At 39.0% G+C, this 22094-nt stretch overlaps 1 protein-coding gene across 3 annotated transcripts in view; it reads left to right on the top strand.

The window, feature by feature from the left end:
- The window catches only part of ADAMTSL1 (ADAMTS like 1), an 899097-nt gene that overhangs the window by 557000 nt on the left and 320003 nt on the right, over positions 1-22094 (top strand). For all 3 annotated transcript variants that reach the window (XM_013063102.2, XM_004765700.3, XM_004765701.3), the window contains one exon: positions 14628-14673. In XM_013063102.2, coding sequence (XP_012918556.1) covers positions 14628-14673 — 46 coding nt within the window. The remainder of the gene's footprint in view (positions 1-14627; positions 14674-22094) is intronic.

A 22094-nucleotide genomic window follows, 5' to 3' on the forward strand; every position in this document is an offset into this window, starting at 1 on the left:
AAAAAAAGAAATAATAAAGATGAGATCAGAAATGAATCAAATAGCACTGAGAAAAACCACAGAAAAATTGTTTTTTGTTTTTTGAAGAGATAAATAAACAATCAACAAACTTTTAGCTAAAGGAAAAAGAGAAGATGCAAATCAGAAATGAAAGAGAAGACATTATAATGGATGACTCAGAAATTAAAAGGACTGTAAGGGACTGTTTTGAACAATTACATACCAACAAATTGGATAACCTAGAAGAAATGGGTAAATTCTTGAAAACATATAACCTTCTAAGAGTGAATCTCCTCAATTTTCATTCATTCACTTAATAAATACTTAGTGAACAGTACCATGGATAGGCAATTATAATTAAGGATAAAAGGCCAAAAGGTCAAGCATCTCCTTTGGGGGATTTACCAAATTATTAAGTTCCTACTTGAGTTTCTACTGATTATAGTTGCAGAATATTTTCAAAAGAGAATTTCACTCAGTTCTGCAATTAGGTAATACATATGTAGCAATGGTCTTATCCCAACTGTACTTGAGAATCACCTAGACATCTTTAAAAATACACACACACACACACACACACACACACACACACACCTGGGCCCCACTGCAAACCAATGAAACTCAAATCTCTACAGGTGAGCCCTAATCTTAATAAAATTTTAAGAAACTCTCAAAAAATTTTAGTGTATATCCAATGTTAAAATTGCTGCTTTTTAAAAAAGATTTTATTTATTTATTTGACAGAGAGAGAAATCACAAGTAGGCAGAGAGAGAGGAGGAAGCAGGCTCCCTGCCGAGCAGAGAGTCCGATGCGGGGCTCGATCCCAGGACCCTGAGACCATGACCTGAGCCGAAGGCAGAGGCTGAGCCACCCAGGCGCCCCAAAAGTGCTGCTCTTTTGAAGGGGATGATAGTGAAATGATTCAGCCTTCTGGGAATTTAGAGATTGGGGCAATAAAGAAAAGAAGAGATTTTCTGATAAAGAAATTCATATAAGTTTTGATTCCTCACTCAAGATTCTAGGAAATGATCCAATCTGTAACATAGGAAGAAAGTCCTGGGCACCAGCTTATCAGGACATAGAAGTAGTGATTTTCCCTACACTTCTGCAAGCCAAGAAAACAACTCTTCTGAGTACTTACACAATTGTCTAGTATTAGTCAAGGTCAACCTTGCCCAAATTGGCAATGGACTAAGTGATTTCTCAAGGTTTTTTTTTCCGTTCCAGTTTTATGACTCTTTATGCCTCCAGGTTGTTAGTGAATGACTAAGTTAATGCCCAGTAACTGGGTATCTTATGTAGATTTACAGAGATCTACCTCCCTTTGATTCATTAAATTTCCTATCCATAGAATGGAGTTTAACTTTCTACCTTCAATTCAGCATCTATCATTACCCTTAATAGGCTTCCTAATAGTACTCGAATTCTGTCATCTGTTTGGGCCCAATATGTGCAATAGAAAAGAGGAGTTTATTTAGCCTTAACTGTTTTGCTTAATTTCAGCCACTGGGGGAGAGGGGGTTGGCAAGAAGGAGGGGGCAGGCCGGAGAAGAATAAAGAGAAAGAATGGGAGATTGATAGAAATTAAAAGGACACCAGATATTATGACCAGGGATATCCGAATTGCATACACTAGGGGAAGGATACTTTACCTGGAGGCAAAAAGAATAAATATAGAATACTAAGTAACATCACATTCATGTACAATCATCAGCTGAAACCCATAACTACATAGGCCAACCTTAAGTAGCTGCACAGCCAATCCCTACCTCTGGGCTTTCAGGTAGGTCTTACGGGTCGAGACTGATATCTTTTCCTAGTGGGAGAAAGTCACCTGTTTGGGAACCTGGCTCTCCTAATAGTGTGTTTCACTGTCTCTGTGAGAACCTTTTACCTTTTTCTGTAGACTGTCCCCTTTAGTTTTTTAAACTACTACTATTGACCCCACTATTTTCTAGCTATGTGACACTGGATAGGGTTTTCAATTTTTCTGGGATTTCGTTTGCTCATTTATGATGTCAAGGGGGCAGTGCCTGGAACAGAATAGGTGTTCAATAAATATTTATATCCAACAAATGTCTAAGGTGTCCTTCAACTCTAAAATTGAATGTGTGACCCTGAGACAGAGAGCTTTTCTCCTCCACATATGCAGTCAAAACCCATTTTGCTGCCAGATAGGAAGAGGAACAAAGGCTGCTCTTAATATGAATGGTTTTAAAGAAAAACGGTGTTATTCTCCAGGCCCCCATCTTGCAACAGACATCTGGGTGATATGAGCGGATTGAAGAGCTTTTGTCTGTAGCCAAAATAATCCATAAATTCCCAGCTCCAGGGTTGTGTCGGGTGAGGTTGTGAGAGTCCTAGAGTTTCATAATATACATTTTCCTCATGGGGAAGACGGAAAAGTTGGACTTGATGTTGCTAAAACACATTTGTTTTTATTCTCATTCTTTGCCTCTTTTGGCTACTGAGCAAATGTAAGATTATTTGCAAACCTTATGGCATGTGTATATGTATAAAAAAGTACATGTCCTTCCTGCTAGTGGATCTTGAGCCAAAGGCAGCAATCCCCCTACCCCATACCCCGCCATCTTTCAGAGGGAACAAATGCATCATGGTGACAAATATAACTTTGAGTAAATAGGTGAAAATAAACAGAATCTGTTAAAAAAAAAAAAAGTCGGAGCTTCCTTCCTCTGGTAACTATTTTGTTTCATTTTACACTTTTCATCTTCATTTTATTATAGAAAGATTCCAATCAGGTTTCCAGGGTCAAAACTTAGCGCAAATATTAGACCAAAAGTTCTCTGTGGTCTCCGGATAGCATTTCCTTCTGTTCTACAGCGTCGCTCTTTCTTTGACCCACTTTCCCTTCCTGCCTTCCTAACCTTCCTCTCTCCCTCTCTCCTTCCCTCTTTTCTTTACTCAGAAAATGCTCCTGGAGTGCTAACTCTACACCAGGCCCTCTGCTAAGTACTGGGGCTCAGAGACATAGACGGCAGGGGGAGAAAAGCATATAAAAGAAACAAAAAACATGTTTTGTTTTTTTAAAGTGAAAACACCCCTGGACAGCTAGAGGACTCTTCTGGTCCTTTCAAAACCTGACCACATTGTTTGTCACCTACGATATCCCTCCGTGCCCATGCCCAGCTTGCAAAACTCTTACTGTTATTTAAAGTTGCATCCTCTGCTGTGTCCCTCGGTCTCACTTTGCTATACTTTCCCACCACTTTGAGTTTCCTTTCCATGACCTGGCATGTGTTAGAGTTATGTGTCTGGCATTGTCCCCTGCTACATGATCAGCGTATGGGCACAGGTTTTATCGTGCTTGTCTTTAGATCTTCTGCCTGGCACACAGCAGGTACCTGCCTACTTCAGTGTTGGACACATTTATTGAATAGAATATTAGGGCCAGGAACCTGTTGTAGGGCTGTTTCTGGAGTTACCTCTTCTTCCATCACACTCTTGGGACACATGGGGCCCATATGGGACATCGTACTTAAAATACTATCTTTTTAAGTACTTTTCTCTCACCAGCTTATCCCTTTGTCCAACTCCCTTTTCATGTAGTATCCAGACCATACCCACTAGTTGTTGACTATGAAGTAGACACTTGTGTGTTTTACGTGGGCTGGTGTGGATTTTTTTCCAATGAAATTATGACATAGAAAGAGTCAGAAAGGTCCTCATTTTTCTATCTTTCCCAATGCCTTTCATAGTACTGGTTCAGGTTGGAGGCTCAATAAATGTGTTAAGAGACTATGAATCTGAGAGCCTTATACAAAAGCTTGTTTGCCAGAAACCCTGCACGAGGGTTCATTTTCCCCGTCAGACTGCTTACTGTACGTTTTCTCATTAAATTTTCTGAGCGGTATGCTTGGAGCAGTTTCTGGCATCATTAGAAGTTGGGCATGATCATTGTGGTTTACATTGTCATTGTTATTGCTTTCGGCTTTTTTGATTGCACGGGCATACTCCTCATTTTCAGAACCTCAACCCATATTTGTGAGAACACAATGCCTTGTTGTAACACGCCTGTCTTTGAAGAACAGGCAGAGATATGTAAAATCATACTTGTTTGGGGAAAAAAAAAACCCTTGGCAGGGATTTTTGTAGTTGTAATTAAGAACACACCAAACACTCATAGTAGTAGCAAATAAACCAATTTGAAACTCAGGGGATAAACTCCAAAATCCAGCCTACAATATCCTCACGTGAGTCTAAATTTTAATTGAACAGCTCTGCAGCCTCTTAGCTGCTGCTAGAGAATCTATAAAGGTTAGAGAAGATTTCCTTAGTTTCCTATGGTAAAGAAAAGATCAAACAAGCAGAGGGAATGTCTTCTCAGAATGTTTTCTCCAAACCTACATCATCTCCATTCATATTGAATTAGTTCTTGACATGAAGTTTTAACCCCCTCTGTATGCATGAACTGAGGTCTCCAAGCTGGTAGAGTATTCAGAATGTTTTTCTAATGAGAGATTAGTATAGAGCAGAAGTGGTGAATTATAAAATTAAGGTTACAAAAATATGCTGTCTATGCCAAAGGAACACTTTAAAGTCGAGGTCTCCATTTATGGCACCATTTTTAAAATTTGGGTCTCTGCCCCCCCCATTCTGTTTAAGATTGCTTTGAAAATGCAGCTTTTAGGCCAACTGTTCTTTTGGCATCTGAGGCCACGTTAGAGCGTCTGGCAGATGGAGAAGAGCTAGTGTGACACTAGGGCTGTGTCTGTTCCCAGCAGCTCACCTACTGATGGATGATGCCTGGCAGCCTGCCTCCTTGTTGTTTGTTGTATTATTACGACAGAAAGCATTTTCAAAAGCTACATTTATCAAGCTGTCATAATAGTTTGGCTTGTGTATCTATCTACTCAGAAAAAAAAAATAAATCTCTCCCTCAGCCCTAATCTGTTTGAGCCACGTGAGACATCACACACAGAGGGGCAGTCCAAAATGAACAGGGCATCCTGTGTGAACGTGAGGACCTTTCAACTAAATGCCTAAAAGAAGAGATATTTTTTATGCTTACATTTGAAAGTCCCACAGCACACAAGACCTGTCTTCCCCTGTTTCAAGGGTACTTTTTCGTTGCGGGTTGTATGTGTTGCAGATGCATTATTTCTAGAATTTAGGTGACTTTGTCGAAGGAAGGAGATTTAACCTCAAGGAGGAAAAACACTGAAGTTTGCCACAAAGAAGGTCAAAGAGATTTATTAATGTTTAAGATCTGTTTTTCTTTAGCAAGTATCATCGATCAAGCATTACTTGTTTGTTTTTTAAGATTATATTTATTTATTTGAGAGAGAGAGAGAGAGAAAGCACAAGCATGGGGGGGGGGAGAAGAGGGAGAGGGAGAAGCAGACCACCTGCTGAGTAGGGAGCCTGGTGTGCGACCCAATCCCAGGACTCAGATTACAGTCTTAGCCAAAGGCAGACACTTGACCCACTGAGCCACCCAGGTACTCGAAACATTTCTTGTTATGGAGAATCTTGTAAGCAAGTTTCTTATTACTTGAGATAGGTCTGGGAGCTCATGGCTGTTGGAAGTGGGTAGAGAGAGATTCAAAGTCTGTCTGGAGTAAACATACACTACTTAAATGTGTGTTAAAAATATTTCATATCTAGTGGTGCCCAGTGGCTCAGTAAGTTAAACATCTGGCTCTTGATTTTGGCTCAGGTCATGATCTCGGGTCATGAGTTGGAACCCTGAGTCAGGGCTTGAGATTCTCTCTCTCCCTCTCTTCTATTTCCCCCCAACCCTAACCCCTGGTCTTGCTCCTTCTCTTTCTCTCTCAAACCCCTGGTCTTGCTCCTTCTCTTTCTCTCTCAAATATTAATGTTAATAAAGCACTCACTGGGGATGCATACTAGAACATCTCCAATTATTCAGAGGTATGGTATATAATGACTATATATTGGTCATGCAGATAACATGATTATCTGCAGATCTGTTTTTATTGAGGTATAATTAACATATAACATTGTAGAGGTTCAAGGTATACAATAAAATGTGTTGGTTTGGTGGTTTTCCCCCTCATTTTTCTCATCCTCTAGGCACCTTGCTTTTGCAATCATCAGCTCATTCTCTATATTTATAGGTCTGATTCTATTATTTGATTGTTTATTCATTTGTTTTGTTTTTTAGATTCCACATATGAGTGAAATCATACGGTCTTTGCTCTCTTCTCAGGCTGACGATTTTTCTTAATATAGGATCTTCTAGGTCTATCTGTGTTGTTCCAAATGACAATACCTCCTCCTTTGTTATGACTGCATAATATTCCATTGCATATATACATCACATCTTCTTCACCCATTCACCAGTCATTGATTACTTAGGATGCTTCCCTATCTTCACTATTATAAAAAGTGCTGCAGCAAATATAGGGATGCCTATATCTTTTCAAATTAGTGTTTTCATTCTCTTTCAGTAAATACTCAGGAGTGGAATTATTGAATCATACAGTATTTCTATTTTTAATTTTTTGAGGAAACGTCCTATTGTTTTCTACAGGGGCTGCACCAGTTTACATTCCCACCAGCAGAGCACAAGGGTTCTTTTTTCTCCACATCCTCACCAATACTTGTTATTTCTTATCTTTTTTTAGTCATTCTGACGGTTGTGAAGGGATTTTTCATTGTGGTTTTGATTTGCATTTTTCTGATGAGGAGTGATGTTGAGCATCTTTTCGTGTATCTGTTGGTCATCTGGATGTCTTCTTTGGAAAAAGGTCTATTCATGTTCTCTGCCCATGTTTTAGTTAGATTGGTTTTTTTTTTTCTTCTTTCTTCCTTCCTTCCTTCCCTTTTTTTCTGTTGAGTTATGTAGATTCTTTCTATATTTTGGATATTAACCTCTTATTAGATATAGCATAAAAATTTTAAGGCATACGACATGTTGATTTGATGCATCTGTATCTTGCAATATGATTGCCACTTTTGTTAATATCTCTCACATGTCACATAGTTATCATTCCTTTTCTGTGGTGGGAACAATTTCTCCTAGAAACTTTAAAGTTTATGATACAGTGTTTTTATCTATAATCACCAGGCTGTGCATTAAATTTCCACCATTTACTTGTCTACCAGTTGCCAGTTTGTACCCTTAAACTACATCTCCCCAATTCCTCCACACACACAGTCCCTGATAACTACCATTCTATTCTGTTTCTGAGTAGATACTTTTTGAAGAAGGGGTGGTGCTGAACTTGCTCCTCTTGCTGGGATCAAGCACCACACCAAGAAAGTTTCCTCATGAATCAGGCTCACTTTGATTCTCATGAAAGACATTCTAAATTGGAATTAATAATGATTTAAACATGGAATAAAATGCAAAACACTGAAGGCTTACTTTTCTTAAACAAAAGAGTAAAACAGAGCTAAAGGAAAGAAGAGAACATGGGGCTTAGGGCACCCACCACTTAAATGTCCTCTGACTCCTCCTTCTCCCCTATGCAAGGCGTGATCACTGCCAACCATCTGTGATGTCCAGACTCTAGTTCTTCTAAACCCTAGGATTTATCACCGGTTTGACCCATGGATGAGGACAGTGAGCATCTGAGGATAGGTTTATACACAGTGTCCAGAGGTTCATGTAACCTCCTTATTTATTTATTTTTTTTTTAGTTTTGCAATTCTTTTTAAATTTTTTATTTTTTATAAACATATATTTTTATCCCCAGGGGTACAGGCTGTGAATCGCCAGGTTTACACAGTTCACAGCACTCACCAAAGCACATACCCTCCCCAATGTCCATAACCCCACCCCCCTTCTCCCAACCCCCCTCCCCCCAGCAACCCTCAGTTTGTTTTGTGAGATTAAGAGTCACTTATGGTTTGTCTCCCTCCCAATCCCAACCCTCCTACACTGTTGGTGGGAATGCAAGCTGGTGCAACCACTCTGGAAAACAGCATGGAGGTTCCTCAAAATGTTGAAAATAGAACTGCCCTATGACCCAGCAATTGCACTACTGGGTATTTACCCTAAAGATACAAACGTAGTGATCCAAAGGGGCACGTGTACTCGAATGTTTATAGCAGCAATGTCCACAATAGCCAAACTATGGAAAGAACCTAGATGTCCATCAACAGTTGAATGGATAAAGAAGATGTGGTATATATACACAATGGAATACTATGCAGCCATCAAAAGAAATGAAATCTTGCCATTTGCGACAACATGGATGGAACTAGAGCGTATCATGCTTAGCAAAATAAGTCAAGCAGAGAAAGACAACTATCATATGATCTCCCTGATATGAGGAAGTGGTGATGCAACATGGGGGCTTAAGTGGGTAGGAGAAGAATCAATAACCTCCTTCTTAATGACCAAGTTGATTAGTATCAAGTGTTGTTTCCTGAAAGAACTTCTTACGATAATGTATCTGTGGAAAATGAAAAGCAGACCAATGGTGCATCTGTACTTGGTCCTCTTAAGTGTTCTCAGAATTTGTTATTCCTCTTGAGGTCTTTGTTTAAAAAAAAAAAAAAAAATCCCAGAAATGTAGAAGTGCTTTAACTGGCTCCTTGGGGACACTGTAATGCTCAAATTGAAGTAAGAGAGGAAAACTATGCTCCAGTACTACACAAAATCCTGGTTCCAGCTGTAAGTCTGCTTATCTTGTCTAATCTGTGCTCATTTTAGGATCCACAATCTAAAGGACCCAGAGTCCCTCCATCAGCTTGAACTGCTGATATGGTTTTATATCTGTTCTCTTGTGAAGAGTTCATGGTTTCCTTCCAGGTAACTAAAAAGAGAGCATAAGCAGATGAACAGTCATATTTTAAAGTTCTTTGCCCGAGTCCATATTTGAGAGCCAGCAGGTATTCCAAGATATACTGTAACCTGTTTTGACTGTCACCTGTTTTGAGCAGCCCTCTTTGGTTTTGGGAAAACAAAAGCAAACTCCATGAGCAGTATTTTGAAATCCTGGAGTCTGAAACACACAGTTACTACATTTTCCTGAAACTCTTTACTGTCACCAAGGATGAGTCTGGTTATGTCCCCACAAGAATCTGTTTGCTTAGGGAGAAAATGAGAACAATTTTGAGGTAAAAATGGCTGTGCGTTACTCTTTTTTTAATTTTTTTTCAGTTTTTAGTGAGAGATAAGTTGAATATGCCTCCCTCTTTTAATGTCTTAAATGATGTAAGTGGGAGGATGGGGAAGTATGGGACCAACAAATTGCTAAAGCCTGGAAAGAGCTTTTCATTTTCCCTGGTAATTTATCTCTTCTGTGGTTGTCAAATTATAGTAATTGAAACTAAGATATCAGGATTTTAAGAATTGGAAGAGTTTGGATGGTTTGTTGTGTGTTAATGAGAGACCAATAAACTGTGCCTCAAGCTTACACTAATCTCATTATAAGTGAATTAAAGTCTGAATAATTCAGAAATAATAGCTTGTGATTGAGATGATTTCCATTTTTGAGAGGAGGAATTAAGTCAAAATTAATGACTGGCTAGGACTAAAGTGCTAAAATAAGTAAGTAATTAAGTAAATAAGGAACTTCCCATTACAAATCTGGTTTGGAATATATTTGAATATTTGCATTTTGTTCTTTCATACTTGAACCAGTTCTGAGTCCTTAACTGGTACGAGTCCTTAACTGGTACAGTCCTCACTAAACACAGCCCTGAAACTTCTCTATAGTTTAAGTTGAAAGGATGCATTTACTTAAAAATCTCTGTTATCAGTGGACTATAACGTGCTTTGGAAACCATTCTGGATTGAAATTTATGTTTTCATTCCCAGAGGTGAATTTTATTTTGCTTAGATATGAAGGAAGCCATTTGGCTGCTTTAGTTAATGAACTGCTAAAGAAAGGAAGAAAATATTTTTTACTGCTTGACCCTCAAACGAAGCTTTTGTGCCCAGATAAATGCCTTGGATGAAGAAATTCACACTTGGCATGAATTAAATCCGTGTGGTGGAATAGTCACTTCATTAACTTAAATAAAATTTATATTCAGGTTTAATAAATTTGAGCTTTTAAAACATATAAGCTTCTCTGCCCTGCATTTCTTTTCATGTTACATTTCATAGAGGTTCTCTTGGAGAGGTTCACGATACACAGTGTGTGTGTGTGTAGGTATCTTTTACTTACTAAAAGTGAATTTACCAGAACTGAAGAGCAGCTGATAAATGGATAACGGTAACAATAAGGTGCAGTTAAGCCCCAGACCAACTCTCTGCTTGGTTTCCCAGATTTCACCTAGTGTTAATATTTTACACACTTTTTTAAAAGATTTTATTTATTTGTCAGAGAGAGAGAGTGAGCACAAGCAGGGGGACAGGTGGGCAGGGGGAGTGGTAGGCTCTCTGCCGAGCAAGGAACCAAAGGCGGGATTCGATTCCAGGATCATGACCTGACCAGAAGGCAGACACCCAACCAACTGAGCCACCCAGGTGCCCCAATATTTTACACCTCTTAAGCACATCTTGTTCTTTTTTTGTTGTTTTACATGCTCCAGAGTTAGACAAATCTGGGTTCCAGTCCCTGGTTCTCTCTCTTCTCAATTTTCTCATGTATTAAATGGGAATAATAAAAACGTGGAGAGTTGTCAGAAGCTTACTGATAATGTACACAGAATATGGAACCCTGGTTCGGATACCTACAGAAGGCACTCAATATATCATGCAGGCTAGAATTACTATTGTTACCCACAATTTCATAATGTCTTTCAGTAATGAGGACCTTTCCAAAATCTAGCATTACCACTTTAAATCATATTTCAGTCAGTTAAGTGAAATAAATAAAGTAATACTCTATAGTAACGGCGAGGCTTAAGTCAGGGGAAAAAATATTTGTAAATCAATATGAGGTGTTAGACAATTATTAGACGTTCTTTGAAAATTGCAGCAAGTATTTCTCCTTGTTTTATGTTTGCTTTTGCTTTTGTGAAATAAGAAGGATTTTAATCAGTCTTTTATATTATGTGCCTTCATCTCCTATTTTTGTTTTTTACTTTAAAGATTTTATTTATTTATTTGATGGAGAGAAGACAGCAAGTGAGGGAACACAAGCAGTGGGAGTGGTAGAGGGAGAAGCAGGCTTCCCGCTCTTCCCAATACGGGGCTCAATGCAGGACTCAATCCCAGGACACTGGGATCATGACCTGAGCCAAAGTAAGACACTTAACAACTGAGCCACCTAGGTGCCCCATCTCCTATTTTTCAAGGATGCTTTTAAAAACGTGTGTTCGTGGTTGCAAATATATTGGAAAAGGCTCGTTGAGGTTAATGAAGTGGGTATTTTTCTGCTTGTTTTGGTTTGATATTCAGTAAATGATATCTTGATATTATCTCCTTGGCATTTGAACAGAGCTTTTATAAATTATCTCAGCTTGTGATCACAACTTGGTGCCTCACCATCCCAACATACATTAGACCTATGAGAGGGGTAAGACCTTGAGAGGACAACAGGCTTATACAAGGAGAAGAGCAAAGTCTATGACCTACATCTTCAAATTCCTAATTTAAAAATGTTTTCATTATTCCTTTTGGGGGATAAGGCTAGGAAAAGAAAATAAAATTAGGTGAAAAGCATAGAGTCTTAAGGTCTTAATGATTAACACCAGAGTTCACTTCTTTAAAAGCAAGAAGTCATTGTGTCTCCTCGGTTTTAAAACATTTAGTGGTTCCCCTTTGTTGCCAAGTTCAAAATTAGAAGGTTTTTCTCTCATCTGCAGTTCCCCATATAAACCCCCAACTCTAGGAAAACCAAGCCAGACCTTTTTATATGTCTATGCCTTTGCCTGTGGTTTCTTCTCTACATATTATTAACCTTCTTTCCATATTTATTATATTTTTAAAGCTATTATGCCATTAATTGATCAAATGTCTATGTAATTCTTACTGTGTGCTAGGTACCATAGGAAGTGCTTCACAGATACTAACTCAGTTAATCTTCATGATAATCTCAGGAGATAAGATATATTATCCCATTTTACAGATGATAGAACTGGGATATTGAAACTGCAGAAGAGGTCAAGATTCCAGAAAGAGGATTCTGGTTTCAAAGTGGGTGCTCTGAACTGTTACACCATGTCACTTATGTACTGAGAATTGCAAAACTGAAAAACTTACCACATTCAGCTAAGACCAGTGTCTAAATGGCATGCTACCTGAGGCCTCTGGGCTGTAGAATTCATCACCTTGCAAATTTACTATCGACTGGAGCCTAGTTATCATCTTTTTAGACTCAGAAATCAGGTATATTTCAGCAATCATACCAAGAACAGATCCTTTTCTTGGAGGTGGGCTCACAATGACTTGGTCCATGAGATTAATGTTTCAAACTAGAATGCTAGTGTATTTAGTAACTTACAATGAAAAATAGGACTACTACATGAACCAAAATACCCCCATCAGCATGACAAGCACAGTCTGCCTCTCAGCAGTCCTGAGAAACCAGATCATTCTTGGCAAGATGTTTGGTCAACATGGCATCATAATGAGGGTGTTCCTGGGATGAACAGAGCATTCTTTGGCATCACCAAAATTAGCATGAGGTGTCTATATCATGATAGCAACAGCCTTGCCAATGGGACCTAGAGGACATGATGTTCATTGACCTTTCGCCTAGGCATTGTTGGGGGGGGGGGCACTGACAACCATATATCTGTGTCATTCTCTTCTTTTCTATGATTGTAATGCCTGGCCAGCCCTTCCTTGCCTTTCCCACATTCTATTGTTAATGCATGTTAATAACCTCAGACTGGTCACAGTCAGGTCCTTAGGCCTGGGACCTTTCTATTTCTTGAAGATAGCCTTTGTGTAATTGTATTTTCAGATGCTATTCTATTTTTGATAACATCCCCAAGACCTAATACATACTATTTAGCTTTTCCTACACTGAATTATAATGACATGAGTGGTTTTCTTAAGGCCAAGGACAAAATCATATTCATTCTTCTTTGTATTCTGAGAAGTAAATGCATTGCCCAGCACATAGTAGCTCAGTGGACGTTTGCTGGATAAACAAGTAAATTAGGTAGTGGTCAATCCTTTTGATTATGAGTGTAAGCTCTGAAGCTGGATGGCCTACCTTCAAATCTCAGCTCTACAACTTAATACTTGTGAGATTTGGGCAAGTTACTTAACGTTCCTAAGCTTCAGTTTTCTCATCTGTAAAATAGGTATAATAATAATGCCCTATTTCCCAGGGTTTTTGAAAGGATTAAATAAATTAATACATACAACAACCTTAGAAATATACTTGGGATTTCATAACTATCGGTTATTAGTATAATCATTCTCTCAGCATTTTATAACATATTTTTACTTGTTTTGTAAAAAAGTATGATTTATTTTACAAAGAGCAGAGTACTGCTATCCTTGTTTTTTAAGTGTCACCTTTGAATATTTAATTAAAAATTGGTTTGGTTCATAGAAATTGAGTAAAATGAACCTCCCATGTAATGATGATGGGAGTGCGGAATGATACAACTTTTACGGAATGCAATTTGGCAATATTTATCAAAAGCCTTATAAAAGCTCATTCCCTTTATTTCAGTATTTTCCCCCTAGAAATTTATCTATCCTACCAGCCATAGTCAGAAACTTAGATAAAACATACACATGGACATAGTTTATCACACTATCATTTATCAAACCGCTGATTGGAAATTACTTAAATGACAAGTCATGGAAGAATGCTTACACAAATTATGTTATCTCATTTAACGGAATATTATGTAGCTCTCAAAGTTGTGTCTTTAAAGTTATTTAACAGTGTGGGAAAATGCTTCCAAAAATTTTTAAGTGGAAAAACCAAACTACAAAATGGCATAGGTGATGTGATTTCCTCTGCACTGAGAAGAAATCAATAAAATCAAAATAATAGGGATTATCCTTAGATGAAGCAGTTCTGGGAGATTCTGTTTTTGTAAACTTTCTTTCCCAAAACCTCTACAATGACTGTGTATTTTAGAAGTAAAAAATAATTCTTTAAGAACTATGAGATTTCATGTCCTTACATGTGTAATTTTAAGACATGTTTATCAAGTCCCATTCTTACCATATTCCAGACATACATTTGTTCAGTGAAACATCTCTTCAGTCTTATGCCAGCAATAATTAGGAAGGCAGGATTCATTTTCAGTAAACCTTGCATTAATATTTATTTGGTTAAATAAGCACTAACTGTAAGTATTTATTCTGAAAATTTCTGGAAGCAAAATGAATGCTTAGTTTCCGCCCTCATGGAGAAATCCATTTCCACACACAACTTCTTGAGATCTGCTATTTAATATTTGATAGGAACTTTCCTAAGAACATTGTTACTCAGAAGAAAAGACTCTTACTTGTATTAAGAGAAACTTGTTTTTATTTTTATTCTCTTTTTTTTAAGATTTTTTATTCATTTATTTGACAGAGAGACACAGTGAGAGAGGGAACACAAGCAGGGGGAATGGGAGAGGGAGAAGCAGGCTTCTTGCTGAGCAGGAAGCCCGATGTGGGACTCAATTCCAGGACCCTGGGATCATGACCTGAACCAAAGGCAGACGCTAAACAATTGAGCCACCCCGGTGCCCTGAAACTTGTTTTTATAAGCAAATAGATTCAATTTTGAGCCTTTCACAGGTAATAATGAATCTGTTTTTTCTTTTTGTCCTCCAGGAGCTGTGAGGGAAGAAATATCCGATACAGAACATGCAGTAATGTGGTAAGTATTGAGCTTCTGTGACTGTGATAATGTATTTTTTTTAAAGCTTTAGAATAAAATCTATTTTAAAATTCAGTAAATGCAAACAAAATACTTGAAAAGCAAACTTTTTTTTTTTTTTTTTTTTTTTTTTTTTTTTTTTTTTTAAAGATTTTATTTATTTATTTGACAGAGAGAGATCACAAGTAGGCAGAGAGGCAGACAGAGAGAGAGGAGGAAGCAGGCTCCCTGCTGAGCAGAGAGCCCGATGCGGGACTCGATCCCAGGACCCTGAGATCATGACCTGAGCCGAAGGCAGCGGCTTAACCCACTGAGCCACCCAAGCGCCCCGAAAAGCAAACTTTTTTTAAACTACAGATATTATATTTTTTTTAAGAACTAAATAACGTTAAGCAGTTTCATGTAGCCTGAACAAGAAATTAGTTAGTGTTTCTGTAAGTTATTTTTCTCACCCTATAGTGATAATGCAACCTGAAAAAAAATAGGTATCTTTAATGTTCCTCAATACAAACTTTCAACTGAAACTAACTAGACTATTTCAAAATAGGGACTGTATTCTGTACTTCTTCTCTGCTTTCAGACTTTTCACATCTAAGTGTCTTGAGAACCAATAAGAGGAATGATAAAAAGGAAACTACTGGGGTCTTGTGAAATAAGTATTAGTTGATCAAACTCAGATTTGACAAGTTCATTTATCCATTCAACAAATACTGTTCCATGCCAACTCTGTGTGAGGCACTATACTAGTACAAGGGAAAATAACATGTGGTCACTGTCTGGAAACATCTGTGATAAAGAGATGCAGAGAGAGAAGATAGATGTGCACTTAACCACATTCTAGCACAAAGTATGACAAATGCTCTAAGAAAGGGATAAAATTCTTTGTGGGTTAAAAATGGAGAGACATCTAAAGTATCTTCAAGGAAAAAAGGTTTTAGATGGGGCTTAGAGGACCAGGAGGGCTGTGACAGATCCACAATGAGTGTGAGGGGGTGACAGTCGGTCCAAGTAAAGGGGACACAAAATGTTGAAGGTGTGTTCTGCACACAAATTTGGATGGGATTGTGCCTAGCAGTATGGAAGAAAATAATGGAAAAATATATTTTGAGGTTACACCTTGAATGGATTTGAATGCTACTCTTCCAGGCTTATATTAGTTCAGTGAATGATGGGGGATCACTAGAGGCTTTAGAGCAAAAGGACGGTATTGTAGTTTCTTTCACTTCGAGAAGATTAATTCTGTAATGATAGGAGGGATGTTCTGGAACAGGAAATGATGGGGAGCCGGATGCAATCAGGTCTTAAACCAGAAGGAAATAGATGAAAGAGATAAAAATCAAGGTCACTTTCCAAGACCTAACAAGCAATTTAAATTAGAAAGAGGAGTTGAGGTGAGAATAAAGGAAACAGAGGGGTGTGTACAAATTTTGAATTCTTGAATTGGCCCATGTCTGTTAGAATAGCTCTTTCCTCACTATCTACATGATTGGCCTTTTCCTTATTCCAGTCATCTCAAATGTCACCTCCTCAGAGAGGTTTCCTTGGTCCCCTCATCTGATTGCTTGTCCCACTGCCCAAACCCGTGTCTCACAGCAACCTGGCTTCCTTTGCAGCACTTTGGCTTTCTTCGTAGCACTAGTCTTTACCAAAATTTATATTCTTTGATTACTTGTCTGTTTTCTGTTTTCCTACTTTAGAATGCAAACTCTATGAGGATAGGAGCCTCATGTATTGCCTTGTCCCCTTTATCCCCCCATGCCTGGAACTGTTGACTCACACATATTAAGCATATGGTAGAAATTTGCTGAATTTAAATGAATAGTCAGGCTTCTGAAAGAATGGTGGATATCATGACCAAAACTATGAACATTGGGAGGAGGTTTGGGAGAGGGAAATGACAAGTTTGGTTTAAGGACCCCATGGAGTGTGACATGCAGGCTGGACTTGTAGGTGTTATAGTCAGCTGTGCGATGGGGATTTGATCTTGGGAAAGGGATCAAGGCACAAGCCATAGAAACACAAATAAGATGTATAACATTTGAAGATTGGGAAGCAATTCCTTAGGTAGAGCATGTAAAATCATAAGAGGAGAGAAGTTCTGTATTGAGATAGAAAGAAAAAGACTGCCAGGTAATCCGCAAAGAGAACCATGAGAGAAGTAGCAGAAGACATAAGAATTCCTGAAGGTGTTCAGTAGGATCAATATTGCCGATAGGTTGAACACTGAAAAAAAGCCTGCTGGGGCAATGATTTCTATGATGTACTAGGAACAAAAATCGAGATCACAGCGGCTAAAAAAGAATATCAATGGGAAAAAGGAGTCGATGGGTATAAGCTATTCTTAGTATTCACAGAGGTATCTCATCATCTGTGGAGTCCCATAAAGGTAGGTGGGTAATTAGTCTGTTTGCAATGAGTAAACCTTGAGAGAGAAGTTGACCTAAAGGAGAGATTGATCATCTGAGGAGGTGAAGGAATAGTTCCTTCCCAAAGGAAATAGTAGGTAATAAGAAGAGGAATCTTGGTAAGGGAAAAGACCATAGGCTTCACTCTGAGAAAATAGAAGCAAACTGAGAGAGGAAGCATGAGGAACTAGAAAGACTTTGAAGAAATGTTGAGGCTGCTCGGGATACACAGTCTCAAGCTTCTCTATAGAGTTTTCTCAGTCACCTGCTGAAAGTGGAGGAGGTGAGTTGAACTTGAAGACCTAAGCAGGAAGGCCCACAACAGCCCCTGGGGGAATCAAGTGGATACCATCAAAGCAAACAGGGAATGGTTGGGTGTCAAAGAGGGGTTCAGCTGAAGCCAAAAAACTTGATCTGGCGGAGAACAAGGGGAGAAGGGCGTTAGGACTTAGTCCAGTGGTACAGCAAGGCACTGGGGCAGGAATAGAGGAAAAACTGGCCTTAGAGGTGACCTGCAGCCAGAGTACAGATGAGACAGGCTGAGAGAGAGACCAAGATGAATGAAAGTATATATATATTTTTAACCCCCAACCAGGGAGAGAGTGCATGCAATTAGAAGGCATGATCATTGGGAGTCAGAGTTATTTTTCAGTGGAAAATTTTGCCTAGTTCATTTCTTTATTTCCACTGAGGATACTAGGAACTGCATAGGATCAACTGCCAGTAGGTTAAAAAAATTAAATCTGTAGTTCTTGAATTTCAAAAAAAATGGCATTGACAGAGTTTTATTTTAGAAATGGTATAAAAGAATGATTAATAGAAATATACTTTAGCTCATTGGTTTTCTTTATTATCCTTTTTAATGTAGTGATAGCTTGTATATCACTACCATGATGTTATTTTTTTTTAACTCCCTTGATATTATTTAAGAATCTCCATAATGTCCATTCGGGTTCTTTAGAGCTTTTAAAATAATGGAAAGGGTCCAAACTCTCCTATGCAGATGAATGCCTAAAGCATCATGAGCAGATGTCTGCCTACCCTTTTCTTAAAGCTCTTCAGAAGCAGCCTACAATTTCCTTCCTATCATTATGAGCATTCTCTTGGATAGAGGGAGGCTGAGATTCTGACCTAATTTTATTTAAAACCTATTGTGTTACCTGCGCCAACTCTTTATAACTTGTAGAATCAAACTGACCCTGAGTCTTATTATGAGAATCTGAAGTTTTCAAATCATTTAAAGCTTATTTTTTTTTTTTCTGGCTTTTGGCCACAACAGAAGCAGCATTGCCAAAAAGCAAACGAAAAATCCCTTAAGAAAGAATCTTTTCATAATCACATTCCAGTTTCTCAAACTAAGAAGTTCAGGGCAATTCAGTTAAATATTCCGCTTTTAAAAATAAATACTTGTTTTGGAAAAACTCAAGGGTCTCTTGTTAGCTAAGCCTCCAGGGTCAGTCCTTAATTCCTGACAGCTTCCTGAGGCTCTTTTCACCCTCTTCTCCACAGATTCACCCTCTTTTCCTATTCTTTGTAGGTGCCACATAGGACAGTTCTTAAGTCCTTATTCTCCGAGGCTGAAGAGGCTAAAGTATCTCCTTGCTTTTCTAATTTTTCTGTGTTGCCTGAAAAATCAGTTCACGTCCTTTGATGGTTTCCTTGTTAATTACTCTTTATTGACACAGACAGTGACAATAAAGAAAGTTCCCATGATGTTTGCCTAGTCCTCGTAGTCATGCTACCTTCTTCTTCTTTTTTTTTTTTAAAGATTTTATTTATTTATTTGAGAGAGAGACAGCATAAGAAGGAGGAGGAGCAGAGAGAGGGAGAAACAAGCTCCCTGCTGAGCAGGTAGTTCTATGTGGGACTCTGTCCTGGGATCTTAAAATCATTACCTGAACTGAAGGAAGATGCTTAACCGACTGAGCCACCCGGGCACCCCCATGCTACCTTCTACTGTTTCTAGCTGTTCCAAGTAGACTATTTTAATTTCTAAGGACATAGAGCATCCAACCTTTCCCATTTCACAGTCCCTGTTCCCTTGTAGGAAAATGGCAGGGCCATCTCTCCCTAGAAGGAAAGACTAAGGTTACTATTGGGAAAAACAATAGGTGTCACCTAGCAAACCACTCAAGTGGGTCATTTAGGTATCAGATCTTCCCTGGCACCCTTCACATCTTCATGCTTATTCAAATTAAACCTCAAATCTGGGCCCCTTAATCTTAAGTAGGCATATTAAATTGACTTTCAAAGTGTTTAGATTGTTACTTATGAACTGTTTATTTATCACCTCCTTAATCTTCACAAGAGTTGACATTTAGGAAACAGTGACCACAATGAGCAACGTTGCTGATGGGACTCAAGTTCTTTATCACGGTCTTATTGCTCCACTACCACATTTTACTATTCTTAAAAAAAGAAAAATCTCTAAGACTAAAGTTGGAAAACCACATTTCTGTATCTCTTTCAGAACTCTTCTAGAGGTGAGTAGGCAGGGATTTCTGGGCTAAGAGGTCAGGAAAGATCCATGTCTGGTTTCTCACTAGTGTATACTCAGTGTCTAGCATGAAGTAGCTAACAACGGCTTCTGAAACAGTGTATCAGGGGACACAGCCACCTGACAGGGCTGCCCTGGGATATTTTAAATATTTCAAAGGAACCACAGCAACTCTTTTTTTTTTTTTTTTAATTTATTTGATAGAGGTCACAAGTAGGCAGAGAGGCAGGCAGAGAAAGAGGATGGGAAGCAGGCTCCCTGCTGAGCAGAGAGCCCGACGTGGGGCTTGATCCCAGCACCCTGGGATCCTGACCTGAGCTGAAGGCAGAGGCTTTAACCCACTGAGCCACCCAGGTACCCCACCACAGCAATTCTTGATATGTGTTGGGCACTCTGCAAACTACTAGATCATGCTATATTCCTTTCTGTAACATCTTTGCCCCACACCCAGTTCTCCTGAAGCTTTGATTAAAAACAAGGACTGAGAGGGATGCCTGGGTGGCTCAGTCCATTAAGTCCCTGCCTTCAGCTCAAGTCATGAATCCAGGGTTCTGGGATTGAGCCCCACATTGTGCTCCCTGCTCCATGGGGAGTCTGTTTCTCCCTCTCTTTCTGCCTGCTGCTCCCCCTGTCTGTGCGCTCTCTCCCCATCTCTCTCGCTGTCAAAATAAATAAATAAATAAATACAATCTTAAAAAAAAAAGGCAAGTACCGTGAGAAAATCAACATGGGACTGGAGATGAGGGTGTCATTGTCCAATCCAATTTCATACATTGAGAAGTTTTGCAGTACTCAACAAGTGCAAACTTAACCAAGACTAAGTAAACCTGGTTATTTATGAATGAAATAAAAGCTAATTTTTCTTAAAAATAACAACAAAAAAAATATATATATATATATCCCCCCCCCCCGCCAAATAGCTACTAAGTCACTAAGATGCAAATACCTATTGAGTTGTTTGGACCTAATGACTTAATCGATGGAATTGCTGAGATATGACAGGGGCTATGAACAGATGAAGCTTAGCAACCTCTATCACATGGTGGGCATTCAACACATCTGGTGAATGAATGATGAAATCCTAAATAATAAAACATTTGAGTGGAGCATTTCCAAAATGATAGGAGTGTTTCCAGGCTACAATGGGAAAGAGTGTTATAAAAAATGGAAACGCAGTTTGTTGAACAATTTCTGCTGTGACCTACTGTGTCCCACGCACTTTTTCTAGGCACTGGGGCATCTTAGCTACAGAGAAAGGTAAGCCCCTGCTCTCATGATTACTCTCTAGTGAGAGAAAGCAGGTTATAAACAAATAAAGAGAAGTGTGACAATTTCAGAGTGAACAATTCTGAAGGAAATCAAGCAGGGATGGCCTAAAGACTGACATGGGGGGAACTGCTGTTGGGGGGTGGGGGGTAGTCAGAAAATTCTCTCTGACCTGACCTTGTGGCCCCGTTAGTACATGTGAAGGGGGAGGCATGAACTAACCCACTTTCTTGAGGCTCTGGTAGGTCAGTTTATGAGGAATGGTACCAGGTATGGTGCAGGGAAAGAGGTGCTTATCTGTGCTGAGGAGCCTGAACGTACCCCCAAGTGTCATCTTTAAGGGGCATTGTTTGCAAGAGGACCAGGAGGCTGACAGGAAGGGGATTGCTCTAATCACCCCTGCCTGTGTATTTCTCTTCTCTTTTCTCCTAGTCCCCAGAGCCAGTCAGTCTCAGACTGAAATACATGAAGGGCAATGGAAGGTTCTCTTAACCTCAAGTAACACATTTCTTACCTGAGAAAGAAATTCTGAGGGAAAGAATGTTGGTTTCTTCCTAATAAATGTTCAAAACCCTCCCCCTACTCCAGTGGACTTCCAGAGAGAGAGCCCTGGGCATCCAGAGTGGTCCTCCACAAGGCTGACTAGACTAGGGAGCACTCGACCTAAGAATCCTGCTTCCTGTAGGATCTACTCATGATTCCCTCCTTAATGATTCTCCTAGCTAAAGAGCAGGAATTTTCCTTCTACAGTAATCTTCCCTGAGACAGGAAGCACTCTCAATTTAAACTCTGACAGCACATGTCTCTTCCACGTAACTTTTTTAGGACTTCAGTTGTAAGTTAATATGACAAAATAGCAGCTAGCCTCCACTATCCTTACACATGTGCATTTAGCCTTATAATGGCCATCTCTGAGAGGCCATCGAGATGTGTGGCTAGGAACTGAGAGCGACTTAAAGGACACACTTCATTTTTTAACCCATGGACATGAAGGACTACAAAAATATTAATCTCTCAGTGGGCTGCCACTTAGTAGTTACATGCTTTTGAAACAATTCGTTCATCTCTGTTTTCTTACCTGTAAAAATCCCCTTCTTACATATATGCAAAGAATGTTTGTTAATACAGTGTCTGTGGTAATTGAAAAACTGGAAACAAATAGAAAGGGGCTGGTTAAATAAACTGTGGTACGTCCATATCATGGAAACTCTACAGTCACTAAAAAGCATTAAGTTGGGTCTGTCTGTACAAGC

This window comes from Mustela putorius, unplaced genomic scaffold, assembly GCF_011764305.1.
Source record: "Mustela putorius furo isolate JIRA1106 unplaced genomic scaffold, ASM1176430v1.1 tig00000421_pilon_pilon_pilon, whole genome shotgun sequence".
Taxonomy (NCBI): domain Eukaryota; kingdom Metazoa; phylum Chordata; class Mammalia; order Carnivora; family Mustelidae; genus Mustela; species Mustela putorius.